Source organism: Thermobia domestica, chromosome 3 (assembly GCF_964235325.1).
Source record: "Thermobia domestica chromosome 3, izTheDome1.hap1.1, whole genome shotgun sequence".
Classification (NCBI taxonomy): domain Eukaryota; kingdom Metazoa; phylum Arthropoda; class Insecta; order Zygentoma; family Lepismatidae; genus Thermobia; species Thermobia domestica.
Window position 1 is genome coordinate 208976990 of NC_137456.1, and position 22665 is coordinate 208999654.

The following is a 22665-nucleotide window of genomic DNA, read 5'->3' on the forward strand; positions in this document are numbered from 1 at the left end:
GGTATATATATATACTGAGCCGTAGCTAGAGATTTCGACGCCCGGGGCGAAATAGAATTCGGCGCCCCTACTCTCACCATACCAAGCTCTTCCTTCCTTTTTTTCTTTTTACTTATAAGAAAAGCAGCAGATATTGTTATACTACACTGAATTTTTATTAAGCTGCAGGCGAGGTTTTGCCCCGGCGAGATTTTGGGCGGCGAGGTTTTGGCCCGGCGAGATTTTGTCCCGCGAGCTTTTGGCCACGCAAGGTTTTTGGCGGTGATGTTTCGGCCGCGAGATTTTGTCCGTATCCCTACCAGGGTTGAATATGTAATTGAAATGGGAGTATATTAATCAAGTCATTTACTAACCCTTTGCCAAGTTTCTCATTATTCCAAAATCTTGGTGGTAATGTGTTCAACATATTTATCAAATAACCTATACCTTTCGCATCGTTAGGAATAAATTGTGAAAGCTTGTTATTAATCATAGTATACATACTTTTTCATTGTAAAAATTATTATTACCATCTTTTTCTTCTCCATCTATAACAATTAATCTATTAACTTTCGAACATCATCCATCCAAATATATCTTTTGGCAGTTCATTATATTCTTTAATTCCTTATCCCGACTTTTTAGATTTAGGAGTTAAAGCTAAGGTTGGTTTAATGTTTGTTTCCCAAGTAGGTTTTGTAATATTTTTGTATTTTGCACTTCCACTAGACGCAACTCTTTTATTATCTGGATCATAGTTTTGAAACACAGCACTTGATTTTATTATTATTTCTTCATAACTTTCAAAATCATCATCATCATAATCTTCAATATGTTGAGTAGTATTCATTGTTAACAACTCTCATAACCCTTCTGTTCCTTTATAGGTTTTTCCGTTAATTATTAAATCATCACCATTAACATTAGGATTTCCTATTTTATTTATTATTTTGAATATCTTTCTCAACACTTCTTATTCCAAATACATCATCATTTCTTTTAGCGTAATATTTCGTTGCAATCTTACCAAAATGAGTTGCTAGAGGCGATACTCCTTCTACTTTATACTTAATTTTTCACATTTGTTTTATCTTTTTCGTCACTGGTGAATCATCATCCTCTACGGAGCTGTCGTACATTGGAGGTGTTACTAAATATGGAGAATCTAATCGTGCAAACTTATTTACAACTGAAACAAGTTCTGTTATTAAGATTTTGTTTTGTTCTACTACATCTTTAACTTCACAACCTAAGTTTTCAATAGCATCAATTACAGCTTGTTCTTGCTTTTTGTACTTGTCATATATTCCTGCACTTTTTTTCGAAATTTTAAAACCTTTAATAAGGAACTTCCTTAACTTAAGGCTTCTCACAATTTTTTCTCATCCATTTATTATAAAGAGAAAGAATAAATGTCAATGAACATCGAAAACGTCTAGAAAACGTCAGTAAACTTGAACGAACGTCAGAAACATCTAGAAAATGTCAAGAAACGTCAGAAACTTCTAGAAGAAGTAAATGAACGACATAAAACGTCAGAAAACGTGAACGAATGTAAAAACGTGTAGAAAATGACAAGAAACGTAAACGAACGTATAGAAAACGTCGATAAACGTCTAGAAAACGTGAAGAAACGTCAAACGTTTAGAAAATATTTTATCCTGTTTCTATACTTACCATTATTTACTTTCAGTGTCCTATGGATAGCTATAAAACCATAATCATCTTTGCAACAGGTAGAACATGTCTCTTTAACACGTTCGCTGCTGAGGACACCCATCGGCGTCAGTACTGAATTTGGCATATGCGCCGGACGCCTCTCGGCGCTTGTCCCTGCAGCTGATTCACTTTACTACCAGCGCTAGTGCAGGTATTAACGGGAAAGTGAATCAACTGCAGGGACAAGGCAGGGACAAGCGCCGAACGGCGTCCGGCGCATATGCCAAATTCAGTACTGGACGCCGATGGGCGTCCTCAGCAGCGAACGTGTTAAATATATCTTAGGACGTATCTCCACCTCAAACTCATCGTACACATGCTTTAAATCAGTAACATCTCGACGAAAATCTCTTACTAGCTGTTTAGGTACCAAATTTCACATAAGTAAATCCCCACGTTAAGTGGGTTTGCATATCCAGACTTCAAACTCTGAAATCACTTACGCTCACTCCATCCTCAATCATTTCATGAATTCAAATCTTTTTAAGTATGCTATTAGGACGTAAAATCGATTGTGACTTATTCTAAAAACATTTTTATACATTGCCAGAAATATGACGTCCAAATATTCACTGACAACTCATAGTCGTATCGGAATAGACAAAAGCGAGTATGGAACAGTAAACTACTTTCACGAAAGTCAGAAGAAGCTCTGCAAAGGCATACAAAATGGTCGAGTGGTTAGGGTCGATATTCTATCCATCACATGTTTCTGTGTTCAAAACCGGTAGCAAGTTGTTTAATTTTTTAGCATCTTCTTATTTTCATCCGGAGGCTGAAAACATTTCTTTGAGTAACTCATTGAAAACTTCTTTTGTTTCAAATTTGATTAAAACAGAACATTGTATCAATTGCAAATCTAAAATGCATAGCTGAAAATAAAATACTAAATATGTTCACTACTCCATTATTATCTTCTGATTTGTAACGAAAAACTATTTATAAACAGTGGTGATTTCAGGAAATTCTCCTCGAGGGGATTTTTAATACGGGTGGAGGGCATACTTCTGAGACACCAGTAGTCCACAACGAACACGATCGAAGATATGGTGAAGAGTGCAGAAATTTCTTAGAGGGGTGTCAAAATTTCCCCTCAGATCAATCCCTGAAATTATCACTGCTTAAAAGTTTTCGTAACAAATATAATATTACACTTGTTTCTCTTCTACATTTTGAAATGGTAGTACCATAACTCATACAGAATTATAATAAAAACAAAAATATAGCGCTTATGTCGTAAAAATTATCCTGTAGGTTACCAATTTTGGGTGGGATTAAAACTCAAATATTTTTTTTTTTTCGTATTGTGCTTGAAAGTAACTTCTCTCTATGTAATCCTGAGTGAAAAGTCATCCTTAACTCCAATTAATCAATATTTATACGAATATTTTTTAGTTTACTATTTTCACTATTCAATGTTATATACACTTCATTTCCTAAACCAAAATCTCGAAATTGTATATTAGTCGAGTGCAGACTCGCAAATAAATTATCATTAATCACATATATATTGATGTCTATTAGAAATTCTATTTAATCGAATCCGACAGGAATACAGTCGAGAACAGGTAAAAAAGAGAGAAAAACGCGTTATACTCTGCGGGGACTCGAACTAAGCTCCAATGGTGCTTTTCAAGCCGAACGCCTTAGACCACTCGGCTATCTTAATTAGGAGCCCTTAGGTTTTTTAAGTGTTTGTTTAATCTTATAAACAGTATCTTTAATATATTTTTCAACCATATTACCATTTAATGTTATTATCATCTCTAATTGTTCTTTAAAGGAGTGGATACGATATACAATAGTCTTATATTCATCCTTCTTCTTACTAATATTAAATTTAGAAGACAACCCTGCAATAACTGCACTACTTGTAGCTAAAGATGTTGTTATAATTGAATAAACGGTCACAGGGATAAATACATTAATAAAACCGGTTGTTGCAGATAATAATATGGATAAAGTGATTAAGCTGTAATACACATATTTAACATAACCTGATTTCTTCTTTTTCTTCTTTAAGCTATATTCTAATTTTGGAATGATATCTTCTATTAACTTGATTTCTTTTTATCTTGGAATATCTTTAGGTAAATCAAATTCATTATTATATTATATACTAAATGGCTAAGGTGTTCAAGTTAACTGGCGATACTTCTGTTTTGAAAAAGAAGAAACATTACGAATTAGATGACAGTAATAACGATTTAAGTATAGGACTAGTTGGATTTTATAGCACTTATTTAGCTCCAAATGTTGCCGATACTACATTAGTTATATATGGAGATAAACGAGTATTTATACCAGGTATAAATTACAGTTTAAATAGCCTTAACGATTATTTAAATTCCCAATCTGTAAATGTAACATTAACAGAAGATCAGATAAGAAATAGAGTAAAAATAGAAAAAGGCGATAGTGATTTTGTAATAGGAAATTTAAATACTTGGATTTGAGTATTTACCAGTAGTAGCAAAGAATGAATCATATTTTGGAAGTAAATTACCAACGTTTCATCCTTTTGATATAATTAATGTTCACTGTAATGTAGCTGATGGCATGATCATTAAAAATGATGACCATACTCATAGAGAAACAGGAGTAATAGCAACATTTAAAATGAATGCTGAGTTTAAACATAGTATTATATATGAAACCGCTTATCCTTTATTTTTTCCTTTAAAAAGAAATAAGATCGATGAGTTTGAAATAAAAATAACAGATGAGAATAATACTTTAATTCATTTTGGTGGAGCAACAACAACCTTATTTTTACAAACAAATATTTTCTATTAAATAAATAGGAAGTACGTGTTCTATTAAAGGTTGCACGTTTTTTTCCTCAAAATGAATTTGAGAATTTAAAGATTGATAAGATATTAACAAAGAAACAAGTAAGTGATAAAGCTGAGAAGATGAAAGCAGGAAAAGGTATGAATGTAACTCTAACCACTGCGTAAATGAAAAAGATTAAGAGTTTACATAAAGAACGCATTGGTGGATTTATATTTACGATACCAGCTATTCTCGCGGCAGTTGGAGCTTTAGGTTCTTTAGTAGGAGGATCAGTAGCTATAGCTAAAACTGTTATTGATGCGATGAAGAATAAGCAAGAATTAGAAGAACAAAAACGACATACTTTAGGAATGGAAGCCAAACAAGGTGGTGGTAGAAAGTCAAAAAACTAAAACCATTAATCAACTTCGACATAGAGAGGTTGGTGAAAGAATTAAGGATAAAGCATTTTCGAGGAGTGTTTATGAGTAATGAATTTCCTAGAAAACCTAAAGAAAATTTGTGTTGCGTAGTCAATTTAGATAAACCAGAATATATTGGCACACATTCGATATGTTATTGGAAAGATAAAGATGTTAACTACGTGTTTGGTTCTTACGGAAGAGTACAACATAAACCGTTAATACAATATCTTGGAAATCAAAATCTATTTTATAATAACGATCAAATACAAAATTTCAATTCTGTTATTTGCGGACATTTATATGTTACGGTTTTAAAATTATTAGTGATGGATATTCTTTTAGTGATGTAGTGTATATAGTAAAAAATAAAGAAATATATTTTAATGGTTTTTATGAGCAATCTTCATAAAAACCGTTTGTTTAAAATAAATATGGAAGTTATACATAATAGAATTAAAGTTTATTTTGAGAAGTGTGATGACATTAATATAGATGATTTTCATAAATATTTAATATATTGTGTGTTGAATATATAGATTTTAATGATAAATATAATAATTAATATTTCATTGATGTATGGAAAGCGTTTATTCCTGAGTTTTTATATGCAGATGAAGAGTTGGAAAAGTTAATACAGACAATTACCTTAGAAGACCTGAAAAGAAAATTAATAGCTAATCATCGCGGCTCCAACTTTATACATTAAAGAACAAATGCTTATTGCAGTGATGGTATGAGAAAAGCATGGTATAATACTATAAAAACAGTTAAGTTACAATTATCTCGTTTACAAGATTTCCAAGGTAGAGTTATACCAAAAGAAGTATTTACGAAATTGGACGAAGAATTTTAAAATACACCAAAAGATCAAATATCAGTGGAAGATATGTTAAAATACTAAAGAAACATAAATACTCAAAATGTTAGGATGCTGTTTTTTTAATATACTTTGACTTTACAGATCAAACACCAATAAACTTAAAACATGTGAGAGATAAAATTGAATACGAATTTGAAGAATTATATTACACCTTTTGTGAACTTTCTTATGGTAAACGGAGCGCTTTTATAAATCTGAAGTATGATTTGTATTGGCTACTAAAAATATGGTATAGATCTTGATATTGAGTTTAAAAAAATCGAAAAGAACTTACATTGAATTGAAAACATGTTTCGAGAAGTTAGGTTGGGAATTACCGTTTTCTACATAGGTATGTAGTACATAATGGATATCTTTGGTAATGTGATAAGTAAGAAGGGTGATGTTAACATTAGTGAAGAGCTATTACACAATTTTATTAAGAGAGAAGTATATGATAAACACATAAGAGAAACAATTCGAAAACAGTACTATGTAAGTTATGAAGCTTTTAAAAATGAACTTCAGAAAATCTTTACAACAAATAATGAATCATGGGTTGAATTCAAAAATAAGACTCGTTATTGTAGCTGATGGTATTGATTAATAAGATGTAACTTTGGGGCAACTTGAACCAATAAATAATCAATTAGAAAGTGATAGAAACAAATTTGAAGACGGATTAAAAACATTACAAGACACGTGCTTAAAGAAAGATGAATTAGATATAAAATCAGAATTATCACCTAAATTTAATTTTTTATAAGCGGTAATGCTATATACATCGGAAATAAACATCTAAGTTATTTACGTGATGCAATCCGAGATTTTGATGCTGTAACGTTACGTCAACTTAACTCAGCGATAGATAAATTTGTTGCAAAATAAGATTTTCAAACATCAAACAAAGAAGCAAATAAGCTCATTATGAAGAAGAAAACTCAACATTTATTATTATTGTAAACTAATGCATATAGAATCATATCCTGTTAAATCCCTTCTAAATATATATTTAGGTGACGATAATTAGAATGAAAATTTTCCTTTCAGATTTAATAAGGATAATATAATTACGATTAAACCAAAGGAGAATGCTGCTATGGAAGAAGGACGATTATTATTTGTTATTGTCTACATAGAAAGAGAAATACCATAATTTACTATATAATTAATAGGATGTATTGTGTTAGGTGTAAGAAGTTAACAGGTACAAAGAAAGATACCATTAGAATAGAGCAAAGAATGGATGATATATCAAAAAAGGTGTTTGTTCTGTATGTGGTATTAATAAAACTCAATTCGTTAAAAACAAAGATTGACTAGAAGAAGGTAAAGGTGTTACAGAAGACAATATAAAAGAAATTCACAAACCTGCAAGAAAAAACTATCGTAGTCTAAATGTTGATATAAAAGGTATTGATGATTTTTCGCAAGCTGATCATGTAGAAATGGATAGTGGAGTATTAAGAGGTGATTCCAAATTAAACAAAGACTATAAGTATTTACTAACGATTATTCCTGTGTTCTCGAAATATGCGTTTGCTGTTCCTGTTAAGATGGATCTCGCAGAGATTGGAATACAAAGTAGAAACTGGATGCAGTTAGGATAAAAGTCAGTGGAGAGCTTTTGTGAACGCGGCATTGAACCTCCGGGTTCCATAGGACATAGAGTTAGTTAGTAGCTAGTTAGTTATTTCTATATTACTGTTGAATTTCTGGAAACGGAACTTTATAACAGGCTCTTTCCTTACTACGTTTAAATCCAATATTTTTATCTGTGCTCCCTTTTCTTTTCTTCTTCTACCTTCTTTTCTCTCTCTGTCTCACTTCCGTACCTCTAACAGATAGCTATTGGTTTCAACTTTTCATTGAGATATGTTTGAGTTTCTCTTTACATCTATTTATAAATCTCGTTTCGTCTCATTTTTATTCTTTGACATGTATATTTTGAAATTAGAATTCAGCTCATATTGTTGCTGATTTTAATATGTGAGAGAGGAAAGAAGGGGAGAGAGGGGGCCTCTCTACCATACACGATTGTGGGATAAGAAGGTATATATGGGATGGCTTCGCTGCAAGTGTTAGCTGTAGCTTTTTTAATTCGTAGTGTTTAATTTCAGTAATTCATCATGAATATAGCAATCAGAAGTGTTTTTGTAACGAAGAAATAACAACATAGTGTGAAATCTCTTTTAAGAAACTGTCGAGATCTGAGAGTCGACTAATTTTACACTTTCCCCTACCGATTAAATCGAAAACCCTGTAGGCAGAATTAGTCCGGGATAAGGGACTTATATAATTTAAAAAGATGACAATTTCAGCAAATGCAGACGTCATTTAGTGTGATAGAAAACAGGAATTACGTTTCTCGTTTCTAGTTCTATTATTCTTGTAGTTCTGACAAGGGAACCTTCCGAAAATGATAGTTGCAGTGAAAGATGTGGCATATGCTAATTGAAAGAGCTGTAACAGAGATGAGCATTCCCAAAAAATTAGCTGCCCATAGCAATAGGTTCAAGAAATATAAGGGGTGGAAGTTCGGGAAACAGCAAGGTTGGACAAGCGGGGAAAAGTGCAAATTCCGCAAAAAAGGGGAGCACGGCAAAATACAATGCTCACAAGTGATGTATAGAAAGAGACTTGCCACAATAGGGAACAAATGAAGGCCACCAGTGGGGTTAACAGTGTTGCCAACTGCAATGAAAAGTGCATATTTTGCAAAGAGCATTATATGAAGTGAGTGCAATATTCAGTGACAACCTGTCATGTAGAACATAAGATATGACGTGTATAATCAGTGGTACAATCTAACAAAAGAAAATAGAAAAAACAGAAGTACGAAAAATACGAAAAAGACGGAGTTGGCCATAATGCGCCACATTTGATCACGAGCTGTACATATTGGAATGAACAAAACAAGAAAGCGCACATTTGATCACGAGCTGTACATATTGGAATGAACAAAACAAGAAAGCACCAACTATGCAGGAAACCGACGTACTTAGAGTCGAAAAGATTGATTGATTGATTTTGAGTTTTACGTCCCGTTCAGCTGCGAGGCTATATGAGACGTGGACCTACTGATTAACGTGGAATCCGAACCACATGAGCTCCCGCCGGGAATCGAACCCGGGACTCCCGCGCCAAATAGAGTCGAAAAGAAAAACGAGTTCCAAAGTTGGCAATACTGCTCATGAAAATCCAGACAATTTCTAATATAGTTAGGCCACTCGCTTCACAAAAAGAAAATCCCGGCAAAAGGCATCACTCGGAATGCATCAATGCTAGAGTGATTGAGGCAATGTCAAGTCGGGGAACATGAAATGGTTGGGTTGAGCCAACAACCGATAATAGAAGTAATGAACATTATATCATGGTTGGGTCGTATGTGGGAATATACAGAGTGTTCCACCAAACTTTGTGACCTGAAAAATTTGCGAAACGAACAAAAATGTGACGGATCCAGTTGTGCAGGAATGTACCAATGTCAGGGGGTGATAAAAGTCTGTAAGAAGCAAGTGCCCACAGGATCCCCATCATAGGGCCCCAGGAGTCAACTTCAAACTTTCAAATGGCAACAGGGACCGAGTGGTACCTCTTTCGATAGATCATGGAATGTGCAACAATACCTATATGAAACATTTGCTATATGGAGCATAGTTTTCAAAATGGCCGCCACAAATATATGTTGTGTCTTAACATGGCATCGAACATTGTGATCTCAAATTGCTGCGAAGCGAAAAGAGATGTTGCAAATCCAATTGCACAGGAATGTACTTATGTCGAGGGCAAAGAAAAGTTTGTAAGAAGCAAGTCCTCCAGGACCCCCATCATAAGGCCCGAGGGGTCAAACGCAACATTTCAAATGGGAACAGGGGGCGAATGATATTTCTTTGGATAGATGCAACACCGCCTATAAGAAACATTTGCTATATGAAGCACGGTTTCCAAATGGCCACCAAAAATGCATGTTGTTCTTGTCACCGAGCAGATATTTTTGGCGGCCATTTTGACTTTTTGTCAACTCTTCCGAATATTAAGGCCTTCCCAAATACAACAGTAAACATGCGGAAGAGTGATTTAAGCGTGTTTTATGCCAACGTGTTTTGGCCAAGTTTGGCAGAAAGAAACCTAACTGATGTGCTATTTGTTGATTCTTGGACAGCGAACAAAGACACCAACTTGCTCTACGAGCATGTACCATCCGGAGTGAATTTCGAAGTTGAGCTGATCCCTCCTATTTGTACGGGTCTGATACAACCACTTGATGTTTATTTTTTTAGACCATACAAGATCTTTGTGCGCTACGTTACAGAGCTTGTGTTATCAGATACTCACTTTAACATTTGGTCCCGCGAGAATTTTCTGAAACTTCAAGCCTTAACCCATTACCAGTTTACGACATGTTTATTCAAGCCTTTGAGTATGTATGCTTTCTACAGGTGTGGATATGTGATAGAAAGACCACCAAAGATTCCGAGACCTCTAGAGTACTGTTTCGAGACATTCACAGGCGATCATTGTACCATGTGTGACGGATTGGCAGTATTCCGCTGTGCTCAACGCAAATGTATCTTCTGTTTGGACCATTGTCTCATCGAACAATTGCATGTACAATGTTGACGAGCATGCACAAATGATGCGAAGGCTAATGCCTGTTGCCGGGATTTTCTTTTTGTGAAGCGAGTGGCCTAACTATATTAGAAATTGTCTGGATTTTCATGAGCAGTGTTGCCAACTTTGGAACTCGTTTTTCTTTTCGACTCTAGGTACGTCGGTTTCCTGCATAGTTGGTGCTTTCTTGTTTTGTTCATTCTAATATGTACAGCTCGTGATCTAATGTGGCGCATTATGGCCAACTCCGTCTTTTCCGTATTTTTCGTACTTCTGTTTTTTTCTATTTCTTTTGTTAGATTGTACCACTGATTATACACGTCATATCTTATGTTCTACATGACAGGTTGACACTGAATATTGCACTCACTTCATATAGTGCTCTTTGCAAAATATGTACTTTTCATTGCAGTTGGCAACACTATTAACCCCACTGGTGGCCTTCATTTGTTCCCTATTGTGGCAAGTCTCTTTCTATACATCACATGTCAGCGTTGTATTTTGCCGTGCCCCCCCTTTTTTTGCGGAATTTGCGCTTTTCCCCGCTTGTCCAACCTTGCTGTTTCCCGAACTTCCTCTCCTTTTATTTCTTGAACCTATTGCTATGGGCAGCTAATTTTTTGGGAATGCTCATCTCTGTTACAGCTCTTTCAATTAGCATAGGTCACATCTTTCACTGCAACTATCATTTTCGGAAGGTTCCCTTGTGAGTCTGTGTCAAAATTACTGACAGAAATAAGGGAAATGCATTATGATTATTTTGTAAAACATTTCACTTTATTATCACAAGAATTTCGTCTTTCGATCTGCTTAGTGGTGAAAAATTATAGAGTATATGGAAAGTATGTGTACTGTTGCTGATTCCTGATTACAATCAGAAACAGAGGTAAAATAAATTACAGTAGTAGTTTTCTATTAAGGGGAGATATAACTACTTTTAGTTTAACAATTTTTTTGGCTTAAAATGTTTGTCCGGATTCACAACTTTAACCCTCAACCTTGGATACGGAATGCAAGACATATTTAGATTTTGATTATTGATTACAGTATATTTCAAGCATAATTACCGGATCTAGACCTGTGCTATATGTCGATATATCGATATCGTCGATATCGACATTGACACATATTAACATTCGATAACGCAAATATATCAACATCCATATATATGCATATCTTAAATGTTCGATATTAATCCTGGGAGGGGCGAGGCATAGGGGGGCCCTAAAACTTACGATGGATGACGAAACAAAACATAATTTCTACAATAATGTCTTCCAATGACAATTACTTTATTACCACAAATAGCAATATAAAGAAATCCACTTGCAAATTTGCAATATTATATACTGTAATTTCTTAGGCGCCAAAATTTCTCTCTTCCCAAAAAAGAGAAAAAAGCAGCCATCGTAAACAAGTGCTTCCAACTTTGACCTAGAATTTATCATAAGAAAGTGTTTTGTTTATCTCTGCCGGAGAATTCCATCCCATTTGGCCTTTGAGACCGCTCATTGACAAAAATGCCCACATACCCACTATATGCAGACATGCTCTTAGGCAGGGCCAGAGATTTATTAAAAAAACGAGTTTTCAATAATAATAATAATAATAATAATAATTAGTTATATTATTATTATTATTATTATTATTATTATAACAATTGGGTTTACAAGTACGGTTCGGTCTCTTTTTCTTGCATGGGAGGCCCGCAAGTCTAGTACGCTAATGGTGTCCCATAGTCTATGTTTGTTTCTCTTTCCGTTTCCTTTGGATGTTTGTTGTGCTGCTAGGCGTTTATATTAAATTTGTACATTATGTAACTTGTTTTCTTTTTTACGAGCTTTTTTGGAAAAGGAAAGAAACTGCTTTCCTCTGATATCTATTTCTTACCATTCGTCTTGTTTCAGCTCCTTAAGTAAGATCATTTTGTAACTTTTTGTGCCATCCATTTACCTCACAATAATAAAACCATCATTCTTAACAATTTCTTTATTCTCTTATTTGCAGTTTGTCACAGTGATACATTTGTAACAAAATTGAGGTTTGCTCCAACGCCTTTCGAGTTCTCAATCAACCCAACGAACGAGGTTTTTGGGTTGCCTACTATTGCAGGAAAAGAAGGATTGCACGTGGTAATGCACTTTTGGAGTCGTGTGTACAATATACTGTGTCTGAATAATGGATTTTCTCATTGTGGGTGTAAATCTATTAAATTGTACCGTGTGTTTATGAAATAGACAAGCTTTTTCGTACCTAATAATTTATAATACACTGTTACATAAAACGAAACAGTAGTGCGGCTGTTTCGTTTAATATTGTAAGGCTGAGTATACCCACTATAAAATGCCCAAATAAAATTAGTACAGACATATTGTTTCTTGCAGTAAGTCCCTTTTTTAAAATTAGCAAATTCTACTCAACTGGTGATGCTGTTTTCTCAGTTTCCAACTGTCAAAATACACTTTGAAATAAATACCTTCACCCTAGATGTTGATTTAACAGAAATTTTAATGATCTTAAAAAGTAAATTACATTTTCCCAGTAACTGATTGCACGTATTCATTTCAATCATTATAAATATTTTTGAATTGTCAAAATTGTGTCTAAAACACAATAACATACGGAATATTGTTTCCCTATTCTAGGTATGAGCTCTCTAAAATTGTGTGTGACATAAGTTGAATCCACGTACGCTTTACTTGAAACCACATTTTAGTATTTTCCCGAAAGTAATTATTACTTCTAATAGGAATGTGATGCACTTGTTTGTTAAATCACATCATTGTATAGACAACCAAGTACTTCATGAGCATTCTTTTTTATAATTATTTTCTGCTATTCTCTTTGTATTGGTATTAATGAGGACAAGTGTTTCACCCTTACAGTAATTTAATGATGGACATGTGAGGGTGACGAGAAAATAAATTAATGGTATCAAGCTTGATGGAATTACAGACTTTTCCTACACTTCAATTGTCAAATTACAAGAGAGAAACTCTTCCAACCAGGGCAGTGCTGGGATACTAATGAGGGCGGTGGACAAGACTACCAAAGGGCGCCAATACAAACGTGAATATATATATATATATATATATATATATATATATATATATATATATATATATATATATATATATATATATATATATATATAAGCGTATGTGTGGGTGTGTGGGTGTGTGTGTGTGTGTGTTATATATTAATTAATGTCTGAAACATCCGGCGGTGTTTCCTTTCCCCGAGATAAAGCGGAAAGTATAGACCAACTTGGGTGTAGAGATGCATCGGAGCTATGAACACCCGAAAATTTTCCGAAAAATGCAAAAACAGCCATACTCGGGATCAAAATGTCGGATCGAAACTGGGCAAAAGAAAATGTCCATTATATTTAATTGTAGATTCCATTAATGTACAATTGTGTGTAATGCAATGGCGATGCAAGGGTGACTCCCAAAGAAACTGAAGTATGGCTTCGAGTATTTTAACAAACGTTGAATGAGGAAATGTACAACAATCAAGTACGAGATTTCAACAATCAAAAGTTATAGTACAGAGTTCAAATTAGAACACTTAGAGTTCGAAAGAGAAATACACATGTGTGATTGAGCTATTTTGTCTCATCAGAAAATAAACTCTCGGATGAAGAGTTTAAATGAAAAGAAGTATTTAACGCATCTCAGTTATATCTTAGGCTAATGGTAACGGATAACAAATTAACTGCTTCTTGTCCAAAGTAAGAGTGTGCGAAAATGGAAAAAATAACTTTGATCCAGATTAGGTTTATAACGACTGTGCATAAGACAGTCAGGCAGCAAAGATCATGTATGATGAACGAGAGTAAAAGGGATTCTTCATATCATAACAATGATTTGTCACAAATTATGTCAACACAATTAGGGCGAAAGTAAGCTGTATTAAAAGGTTTCCTCCTTGTAATACGTAATTCGGTGAAAGATAAAATCTCCAAGCACAGAAGCAATGAAACTCGACGAAACACAAGCTGTTGCATGTGTTGCACAATGATACAAAGAAATACAGTTTCAAACTACTGATTTATTCTGTTTTGTACAAAGTAGTATAACGAAGAAATACTCATAGGTACCTTGTACAGCATTTGTGCAATGGAGTATGTGTACACGAGACAGATGTGAATAATAAGAGTTCACAGTCTGACATTGTAGACCATTGACCGTATTGCAAAGATGATATCGGCGAAGAAAACTTTTCTGCATGCGGTGAAAAACACCTGAAATTTCCGAGATGACTGCCGCAGCTATATTAATTCGAGCAACAAGTTCTTCGGCTGTCGTAGCTGGTGTTGCATACAAAACGCGTTTCAATCACCCCCTTAAAAAGGAATCAAAGGCTTGTGAGGTGTGAACAAGGTCGTCATAACATATGTCCCCATGCCGTAAAAGTCACCAACACCTAGTGGCCCACTTGCTAGTAAATGTCGATCGTCGATATAGCGACGCGTCGAAGGACCCCCACTAGAGTGCCACTGGCGGCAGGGTTTCGTCTTTTCGAAAGAGATATCTAGAGTCGGGTGTTGGAGTTACCACCGCGTAACAGCGAGAACTTCATTTTGGTCCGCGCTCCTTCGATTCGTCACGGAAAATCGCGAAGGGACCAACACGAGCTATCGCCAGTCATCTGCATATGGTTATTATTATATATTATTTTTTCCTGACGAATTGTTCCTAAAGTGAGCTCTAGGGCCAAGAGTAATTCCTGCCTCAGCACCATGAAGTGAAAAATCTTGAGATAAGTGCATATAATTGTATGAATTTAGATAACAACTGTCACCGATTATTTGAAAGTGAATATGGGAGAACCATGAAACAAATTAAATATACAAGCATCATTTTATTATAAAATTACATGGCGAACGCTTTTTATTTGATCCCAAACGGTTATCATAGAATATATACTGTTAAAGGAGCACTCTGATTAGCCAAATTAAAAAGACCTCTAACATTTATCCCTCTACAAGCGGCGTAATCTTCATCGCCTCCGTGGCCAGGTCGGAAGCATGCGAACCGAGTAATCCAAAGGTTGATGGCTCTATCACTCCCCAGGTACTTTGTTTTAATACTTTTTTAGTGTTTTTTTAGAATCACCTAAACTTAAACAAATTATTCAGATAGGCGATTTAACATATTTTGTGGATAAATTTTGTGGTTCATTGGCGTTTCGTCGCGTTTCTATCGCTGGTGGGCCGCAGGTGGTATAATTTTCAAAACGAAAGTGGGGCCACCGCGGATCGGGAGATGTCGCTAAGGGCCCATCGGTGGTCCACCGACGCTTACGGCGTGGGATCCTTCTCCCCAGTCCAAAGATCTGGAGTTTTGTTAAAATGTGCAGGTGTTCTTTATGCTGGAATCACATCTGCTGTCTTATGTTCTAGGGCATATGTTCTAACAGTTTCGGGAGAACATTACGTAAAAATAAAAAATACATCCTCCCACACAGGCGAGTCCGTAATAAATAGGTCCTACCACAAAATTATCCACCATACTGCACAGCACGCTCGTATTAAATCTCTGCTGCTGATCCTTCACTAAAGTTGCATGTGGACTTTTACGCCCTACACTTGACTATTGCTAGTTTCAGGACGGTCGATCCGATTTCACGTAGGGAAAATTGAAGAGACCTTATCTCTCGAATGCGAATATGGACACGTGGAAAAAATACAAGAAAAATTAGTCTCCTTTGAGGGCGACGGTCACGATATAAACGAATCGCCTCTGGGCTATTTCTTTTGCCTCTCCATAAATGAGGTGCATATCTGCCAGCTCATATGTAGCGTAATCTGCCATTGCGCAGGCACGTACAGATTAACACAACCAATTTTACTTAAACACCAACGTCTACACTTTTATTCGACCGTGAATACCTAGACATAACCCTCTAACGTTGAACGCATCACTTCCTATTCTGTTATACAGAAATTCCATCGGACTATGTATATCCCGATTGTGCTCTTTACCTGTTCTCCCTCAATAGCAACTGTATGAATGCGTAATACAAAACTAGTACACAGAAGAATTTTTAAAAAATGTAATATGATATTTCGTAGGCCGTCTTTTATAAGGGCGAACTATACCCTTCGCAGGTTCTTTACTAAGTCACTATATGAATTTACTATACTGAAATGGTATGCCACAGAACAACTAAAGTCACTAATATATAAAGTGATATTTCGCAGGGCGCACTGTACCCTTCAAATGAGTCTTAATCAACAGTAAAAGTATGTATTCATTGTACAGAACTGTGCCATACAGAAGAAGAAATAAAACCGGTTACATTTGGTGTGGTTTCGTAAGGGCGCCTTACATAAAGGGCGCAGTGTACCCTTCACAGGTTCTTTACCAACAGTAAAAGTATGTATTCATTGTACAGAACTGTGCCATACAGAAGAAGAAATAATACCGTTTATGCTTGATCTGGTTTCGCAAGGGCGCCTTACATAAAGGGCGCAGTGTACCCTTTTCAGGTTCTTTACCAACAGTAAAAGTATGTATTCGTTGTATAGAACTGTGCCCTACAGAAAAATAAATAATACCGTTTATGCTTGATCTGGTTTCGCAAGGGCGCCTTATATAAAGGGCGCAGTGTACCCTTTTCAGGTTCTTTACCAATAATAACTGTAAGAATTTATTATACAAAAAACTCGTACCTTTATTTATAATGTGATGTTTCGGAGGGCGCACTGGGAAATGTCCCGGTGTCCCGGTTGCCAGCACGGGCCTGCTTCCAACCCTACTTATAATGTTGTGTGGGAGACTTGTACAATATATTTGATCTAGGAGTATATTTTTCATTCATGGTACTGCTTTCAATTTTTCTTTTAGTTTTCCTACAAGCTGTAATTTGTGTGATCTTAATATAACTAAAATTCTTAAACGTACGGCATTTGAAACATGGACAGGTTCGAATGGAAACACAAAGTAGTGAATTCAGTTATAACATTATAAATGTTCTGTACTTGGAATCTTCGTAGAGTTCCTGAAACAAATGTGAAAACTAATAGGTTGGCTAGTTGAATTGGAATATAGCATTACTTTCAGCATCGAGGATATACCTAGGTATTAAGCGTGGATCTACAGCTTAACGTGGATCCAAACTACATTAGTTCTCCGTGAGTATCGAACCATTATTTCCTGAACCTAACACGGTTACGTAACCATATAGCTAGAAGGGTTATCAAAGCTAATTGGAATTCAAACGAAATATGGTATGAAATCTTGATCCTCAGAGAGATGTTACTCTGTATCATTCATTTTTTAAATATGTATTTACTTTTATGATGTCTTTCATTGTAATTCAGATATAAAAATACAGCTGACAAATCAAAAGCAAGTAATCCATACGCTATTTTTTTTATTTGCTTACCAGTGTGGTAATCTTGCCACCCTTTGGTAGTCCATACAGATGACACAGCGCTCAAAGAAAAGTGTTTGTCTGAAAGATATAATAATTCATCGGAGTAAGGAAAGGATGCATTATCCTTAGTAATGTCGATTTCCCTGAAAGAACAAGAAAACATAAAATGAACATTTTCCGGTTAGTTTTTTATACTTTCGTAATTCTACCAAATTATGCGCAAGTAACTTATAATGATAACTGGTGATATTTGTTTCTGATGTATAAAACAAGTGCGATATTTATGTTGAAGATACTTCCAATAAAAAATATCCGAAAACTCCATGTCTATTACATTCAGAGGCAATACTTTAATTTTTGGTGTATCCGTGGGATCTCAATGAACTTGAAATTTATTAAATTTTGTTTGAAAAAATAGATTGAAATGTATATAGCAAAACTCACATTAAGTTAATTCATAGCCTACTTAGGTGCCCTGGCAAATTAGGCTAAAATCAATATTTTTACTTTCGAGCGACGACGGATGCCCTTGAACGAAAATCGAATTCGAGAATTCAACTGATTTTATATAAAAGTTTGCAACATTGCTTAAATCATGTAACTGCGAAACATTGCTGTAATTACACTTACTTAAAGCTATTGCTTTAGTGGTAGCTATAAAAGAGAAGGAAAACAACAATCATTTTAAATATTTTCCACAAATACGGCATTTTCAGCAATGTTGCGAACTTTATCAATGTTTATCATATCTCCGGAACGGTCTGAGATATTGAAGTGCTGTAAACGGTAAACTAATTTACACATTCATTACAAACCATACAACTAACTAGATGTGATAATTATCTAAGCATTGTTTGGAAATAAAGAATTTCAAAAATATTAAAAATTTCAAGCCCTTGTAACTTCGTTCCAATTCATTCGGAACAAGTCGTACCATGACCATGGTATCCAACACTAAGGTACTTTAGATGTGCATTATCCTATTAATCTCCGTTGTGTTGTGTGTGCGTTAGAGACTTCTAAACTTTGGATTTTTGTAATACTGTAACATCCTTAGTATGCAACACTGAATAATAAAACGATTTTAAGATTTCGTTTGACATGTTGATTTCATATATATAATAGTCTGACGTAGTGCCATTTGAAAAAATATAACTTCATATTAGGTTGGCAACACTGCTTGTTTTATATTTCTGTTTAATACATGCGAAAATGTTCCCCTTCTTATAGCTGTTTTGTGCAAAGTTTCGCTTTTCTCTCTCTTGTGGTTTCTCCGTTATAGCAGATGATCAAGGCAGATGATCCACCCTGTATATATTGTGTTAATGATCTATATTAACAAACTGTAACAGGTAATTCCTCACATTAAATTAATTCCTCTTCAAACAAAACAATGTCAGTAGAAAGGCGGCACCTGACCGAACTTTTGATAATTGTACTATTTTACTGTACCTGATCCTATTTCCTAGGGCTGTATGATACGCGGTGCAATGACTATCGATCATACATAGGGAATGAGTACCCCCGTAGAACTCGCTCTCCTTTACGAACCCTTTTTGCAACCCCTAAGATTATGAACCCCACTAATTTGTAAGAAAAAGTACGACATCTTTTTTGCAACATTATTTAACATGGTAGAGACTATACAGCCATTATAAACCAAGAAAGTTCTGTCGCTTTTTGTGGATGTGTGTGTTCCATTGGCACTCTCATCGTGAGTTGAATGTGAATGGAGATAAGGCGAAGGTGAGTTGTTGTTGGGGGTATATTCAACATGCTACCCGGTTGCGGCACTTCAGTTACACCGTGAACGTACGTAAGGACAGAATGAACATGGGACCTCTATAGAAAGTCATAAAGGCGTGTATACTTTACGAGTTCAAACTGGAGTCAAACGGTTCCAAAACAGCCGAAACCAGCACTGCACCAGAAGGTATTCCTGTGTGCTCGCAGCATCGTGCATCTGGAACTGCTACCAGCTCGTCAGAGCATCAATGCAAGTGCAGGGGGCGCGGTGGCTCAGTAGTAGAGCGTTCACCTCTGGTGCTTGGGGTCCCGGGTTCGATCCCAGCCCCCGCCAAGTGAACTTTGTGGTGAACAAACACCGTGCTCGTGGGTTTTCTCGGGGCTCTCCCGTTTCCTCCCACTTCCTTCATTCCACCATTTCACTCATCTCTCATCATCACCGTCTCCTTTAGCATAACCGGCATAACCGTGGGACTTAAAACTCAAACATTTCATTTCATTTTCATTTCAATGCAAGTGCGTACTGTCAGCAGTTGAGCCGTGTTCAAGAAAAACTGAAAACTCTGGAGTCAACACTTCTGAATCACAAAAGGCTCCTCCTGTTACAGTTACAACGCTAAGCTCCCCGTGGCTAGGATGACCCGGAACACCATTCTACGTCTTGGATAGAAAACACTCCGCCGCCATACTCCCTAGACATTTCACGGTCCGATTATCACTTGCTCCATTCCTCACCTTAGAGTATGCCAGTTAAAATCCCTAGTAGATGTGCAAAATGCACTTGATACCTTTTTCGCTTCACGGCCCACCAAGTTCTATCGCGGTGAAATCCATGGCCTTCCAGAACGTTGGCATAAGATCGTCGATGCTGATGGGGACTATTGTAGATCTTCCAAGTACGTCTTAGTTGACATATCGATGTTCGAAGGTGCTGGGTGAAAAAGTGACATAACTTTCTTGGTTACATTTATAAAAAAGGAGAAGAAAAAATATTGCAGCTGGATAGATCACTGTTACACTGTAAAGTGCAACATATACCAAAAGGTTTCATTTTTGCATTTTTATTTTTTGCTTTTTCATCTTTTTTAATCGTTATTATCTTCTTTATTTTGCACCTTTACAAGTACAGGTACACAATCATTGTACATACTCTACAATATCAGAAGTTCAACATTCATGCCATGTTCTCCCCTTCCCAAGTAACAGAAACGAAATCATTTACAAAAGAATTGTGTACAGGAGGAACATATTTCAGTAACTCTAATAAATTTTTAATTTTATTTGGATTTAAAGATCGTTGTTTATTCGGCTTAAGAATAATGTTTTCAACTCAAATGTATGTTTGGATTTCTCTTCCTCCCTTTAGACAAACAAGACAAAATGGAGTTGTTCTGTGTCGGAGTAGCTACATATATTTAAGCATACTCCCATGGTTGTTTGCATGAAACCTGTAAAACTCAAGTGCGACTGAAAGCAACACGTTGGTTGTCTGTGGTCACTTTGCGACTAGTTATTTTTTTGCGTTAAAGGCTGAGTACTGACAAAATCAGATTGTTGGATTTCAGTTGCAATGAACTTTCTTGTATCTGTCTTTGTATCTCTTATCATTGTTACCCAGTCAGCAGCCGTATACACATATTTTTGGAAACATTTTTTTTATGAATCCGAAGTCCCTATCACATGATAAATAACTGTGTTCAGGAACAGGGTATGCCTACTTTGCATTCGCATTTCTCGCTTCCACCATTTTTGTTGTTGTTACTCTTGACGCTAAAGCTAGCTCGTGATTGGATGACTGGGATTGGATAATTTTGCACTCAAATAAGACGGGCTTTCATTTCAGGAGAGAAGTTAGTGCTTTATAAAATAACGTTACGAGGTAAATTGGTCAAACTTTCCCGGTGGACTGATAGTTCACCCTGAACGATAATATCATAATCTCATTTTCGTATTTTTGGTGTTAGATCACTGTTGCACTGACCCCTTCAATTTGTCTTTCACTACCCAAAACTTGATATACTCTACTCTACTGTAAGTTACTGTCTTCTTGTCTGTAGGAGGATTCTCCAAGGATCAGTACTTATAGTTACTATCTTAAGTTTGACTTATTTGTAACATTCTCGAAAATTATAATCTAATGTGTCATTCATAGCTTACCTTAAGTCACAAGGCAATTCTTTATCTCCGAGTAATTTTATTTTGTGACCAAGCAAATTTGTAAATGTGAATTCAGAAACTTTAAGTGTTGGAACGAACATTGCAGCTCGTAGAGCACACCCCTTAGCAACAGTCTCATTTGAATTGAGGGTAGCACTCACAGTTTTTTTGAAAATATTTTGAGCGGTTTTCTTGATCATCGGGATATGGCTACAGCCGCCCACAATTTCAATAGAGTCTATGTCTGCGACGTTTAAGCCTGGAAGATAAACATGAAGAAAAAATACATTAAAATTTTGATAAGTCATTCACCTATTTACTGGATATTTTTAAATGAACCTAAATATGGATTTAGCAATTTGTCCTCGTAAAATTTATATTTACAGTGATGTGAGCTTCAAACTATTTATCTCTTGACTATGCCTTTGTATCAATCTTCAAGTTTAACATTTCCGGAATGTTCAATCTGTATATGTAAATTAGTTTAGTTATCATATATTCCTTGATGATGTGAAGTCTCAGAAAAGTAATTGGTGCAGAAGATACCCAGATACAGGTATGTCACTTGAAATTAGACCATCAAAGATACACCGGTGTGTTTCGTGAATTTTCATGGTGACCTATCTTGAACACGCAAATGCAAGAGCACTTTATAGTAAGCAATGTCAGATTCATCAAATGTAACACATTTTACTACTAAGCATTGCTACTTCTACGCCACTGAAAAATTCTGCGCCTACAGGTATTCACATTTGTTGTTAAAAGTTTTGCTATATTATCATGATGCTAAGCCTCTACTCTGACAAGCTCTCCGTATACACAGAAAGCAAGCAATTAACTGACTATTTGTATGTATTCAATTCCTCAATAATTTGGATAGTTGCTGTTTCAAGTCTTATAGACATCTTCTTGATGATTCAATATTAATCCCTAATGCTTTGTTTTAGATCGGAAGTTATTTCCACTAAATACTTAGTGTCTTTGTCTTCAATGCAAAGAACTTGG

At 35.5% G+C, this 22665-nt stretch overlaps 1 protein-coding gene across 1 annotated transcript in view; it reads right to left on the reverse strand.

The window, feature by feature from the left end:
• LOC145682095 (heat shock 70 kDa protein 4L-like) overlaps nt 1–22665 on the reverse strand; it is a 196853-nt gene that overhangs the window by 130540 nt on the left and 43648 nt on the right. The window contains exons 4-5 of the mRNA XM_081753689.1: nt 21661–21919; nt 17767–17900 (exon numbers count right to left, since the gene is read on the reverse strand). Coding sequence (XP_081609815.1) covers nt 17767–17900; nt 21661–21919 — 393 coding nt within the window. The remainder of the gene's footprint in view (nt 1–17766; nt 17901–21660; nt 21920–22665) is intronic.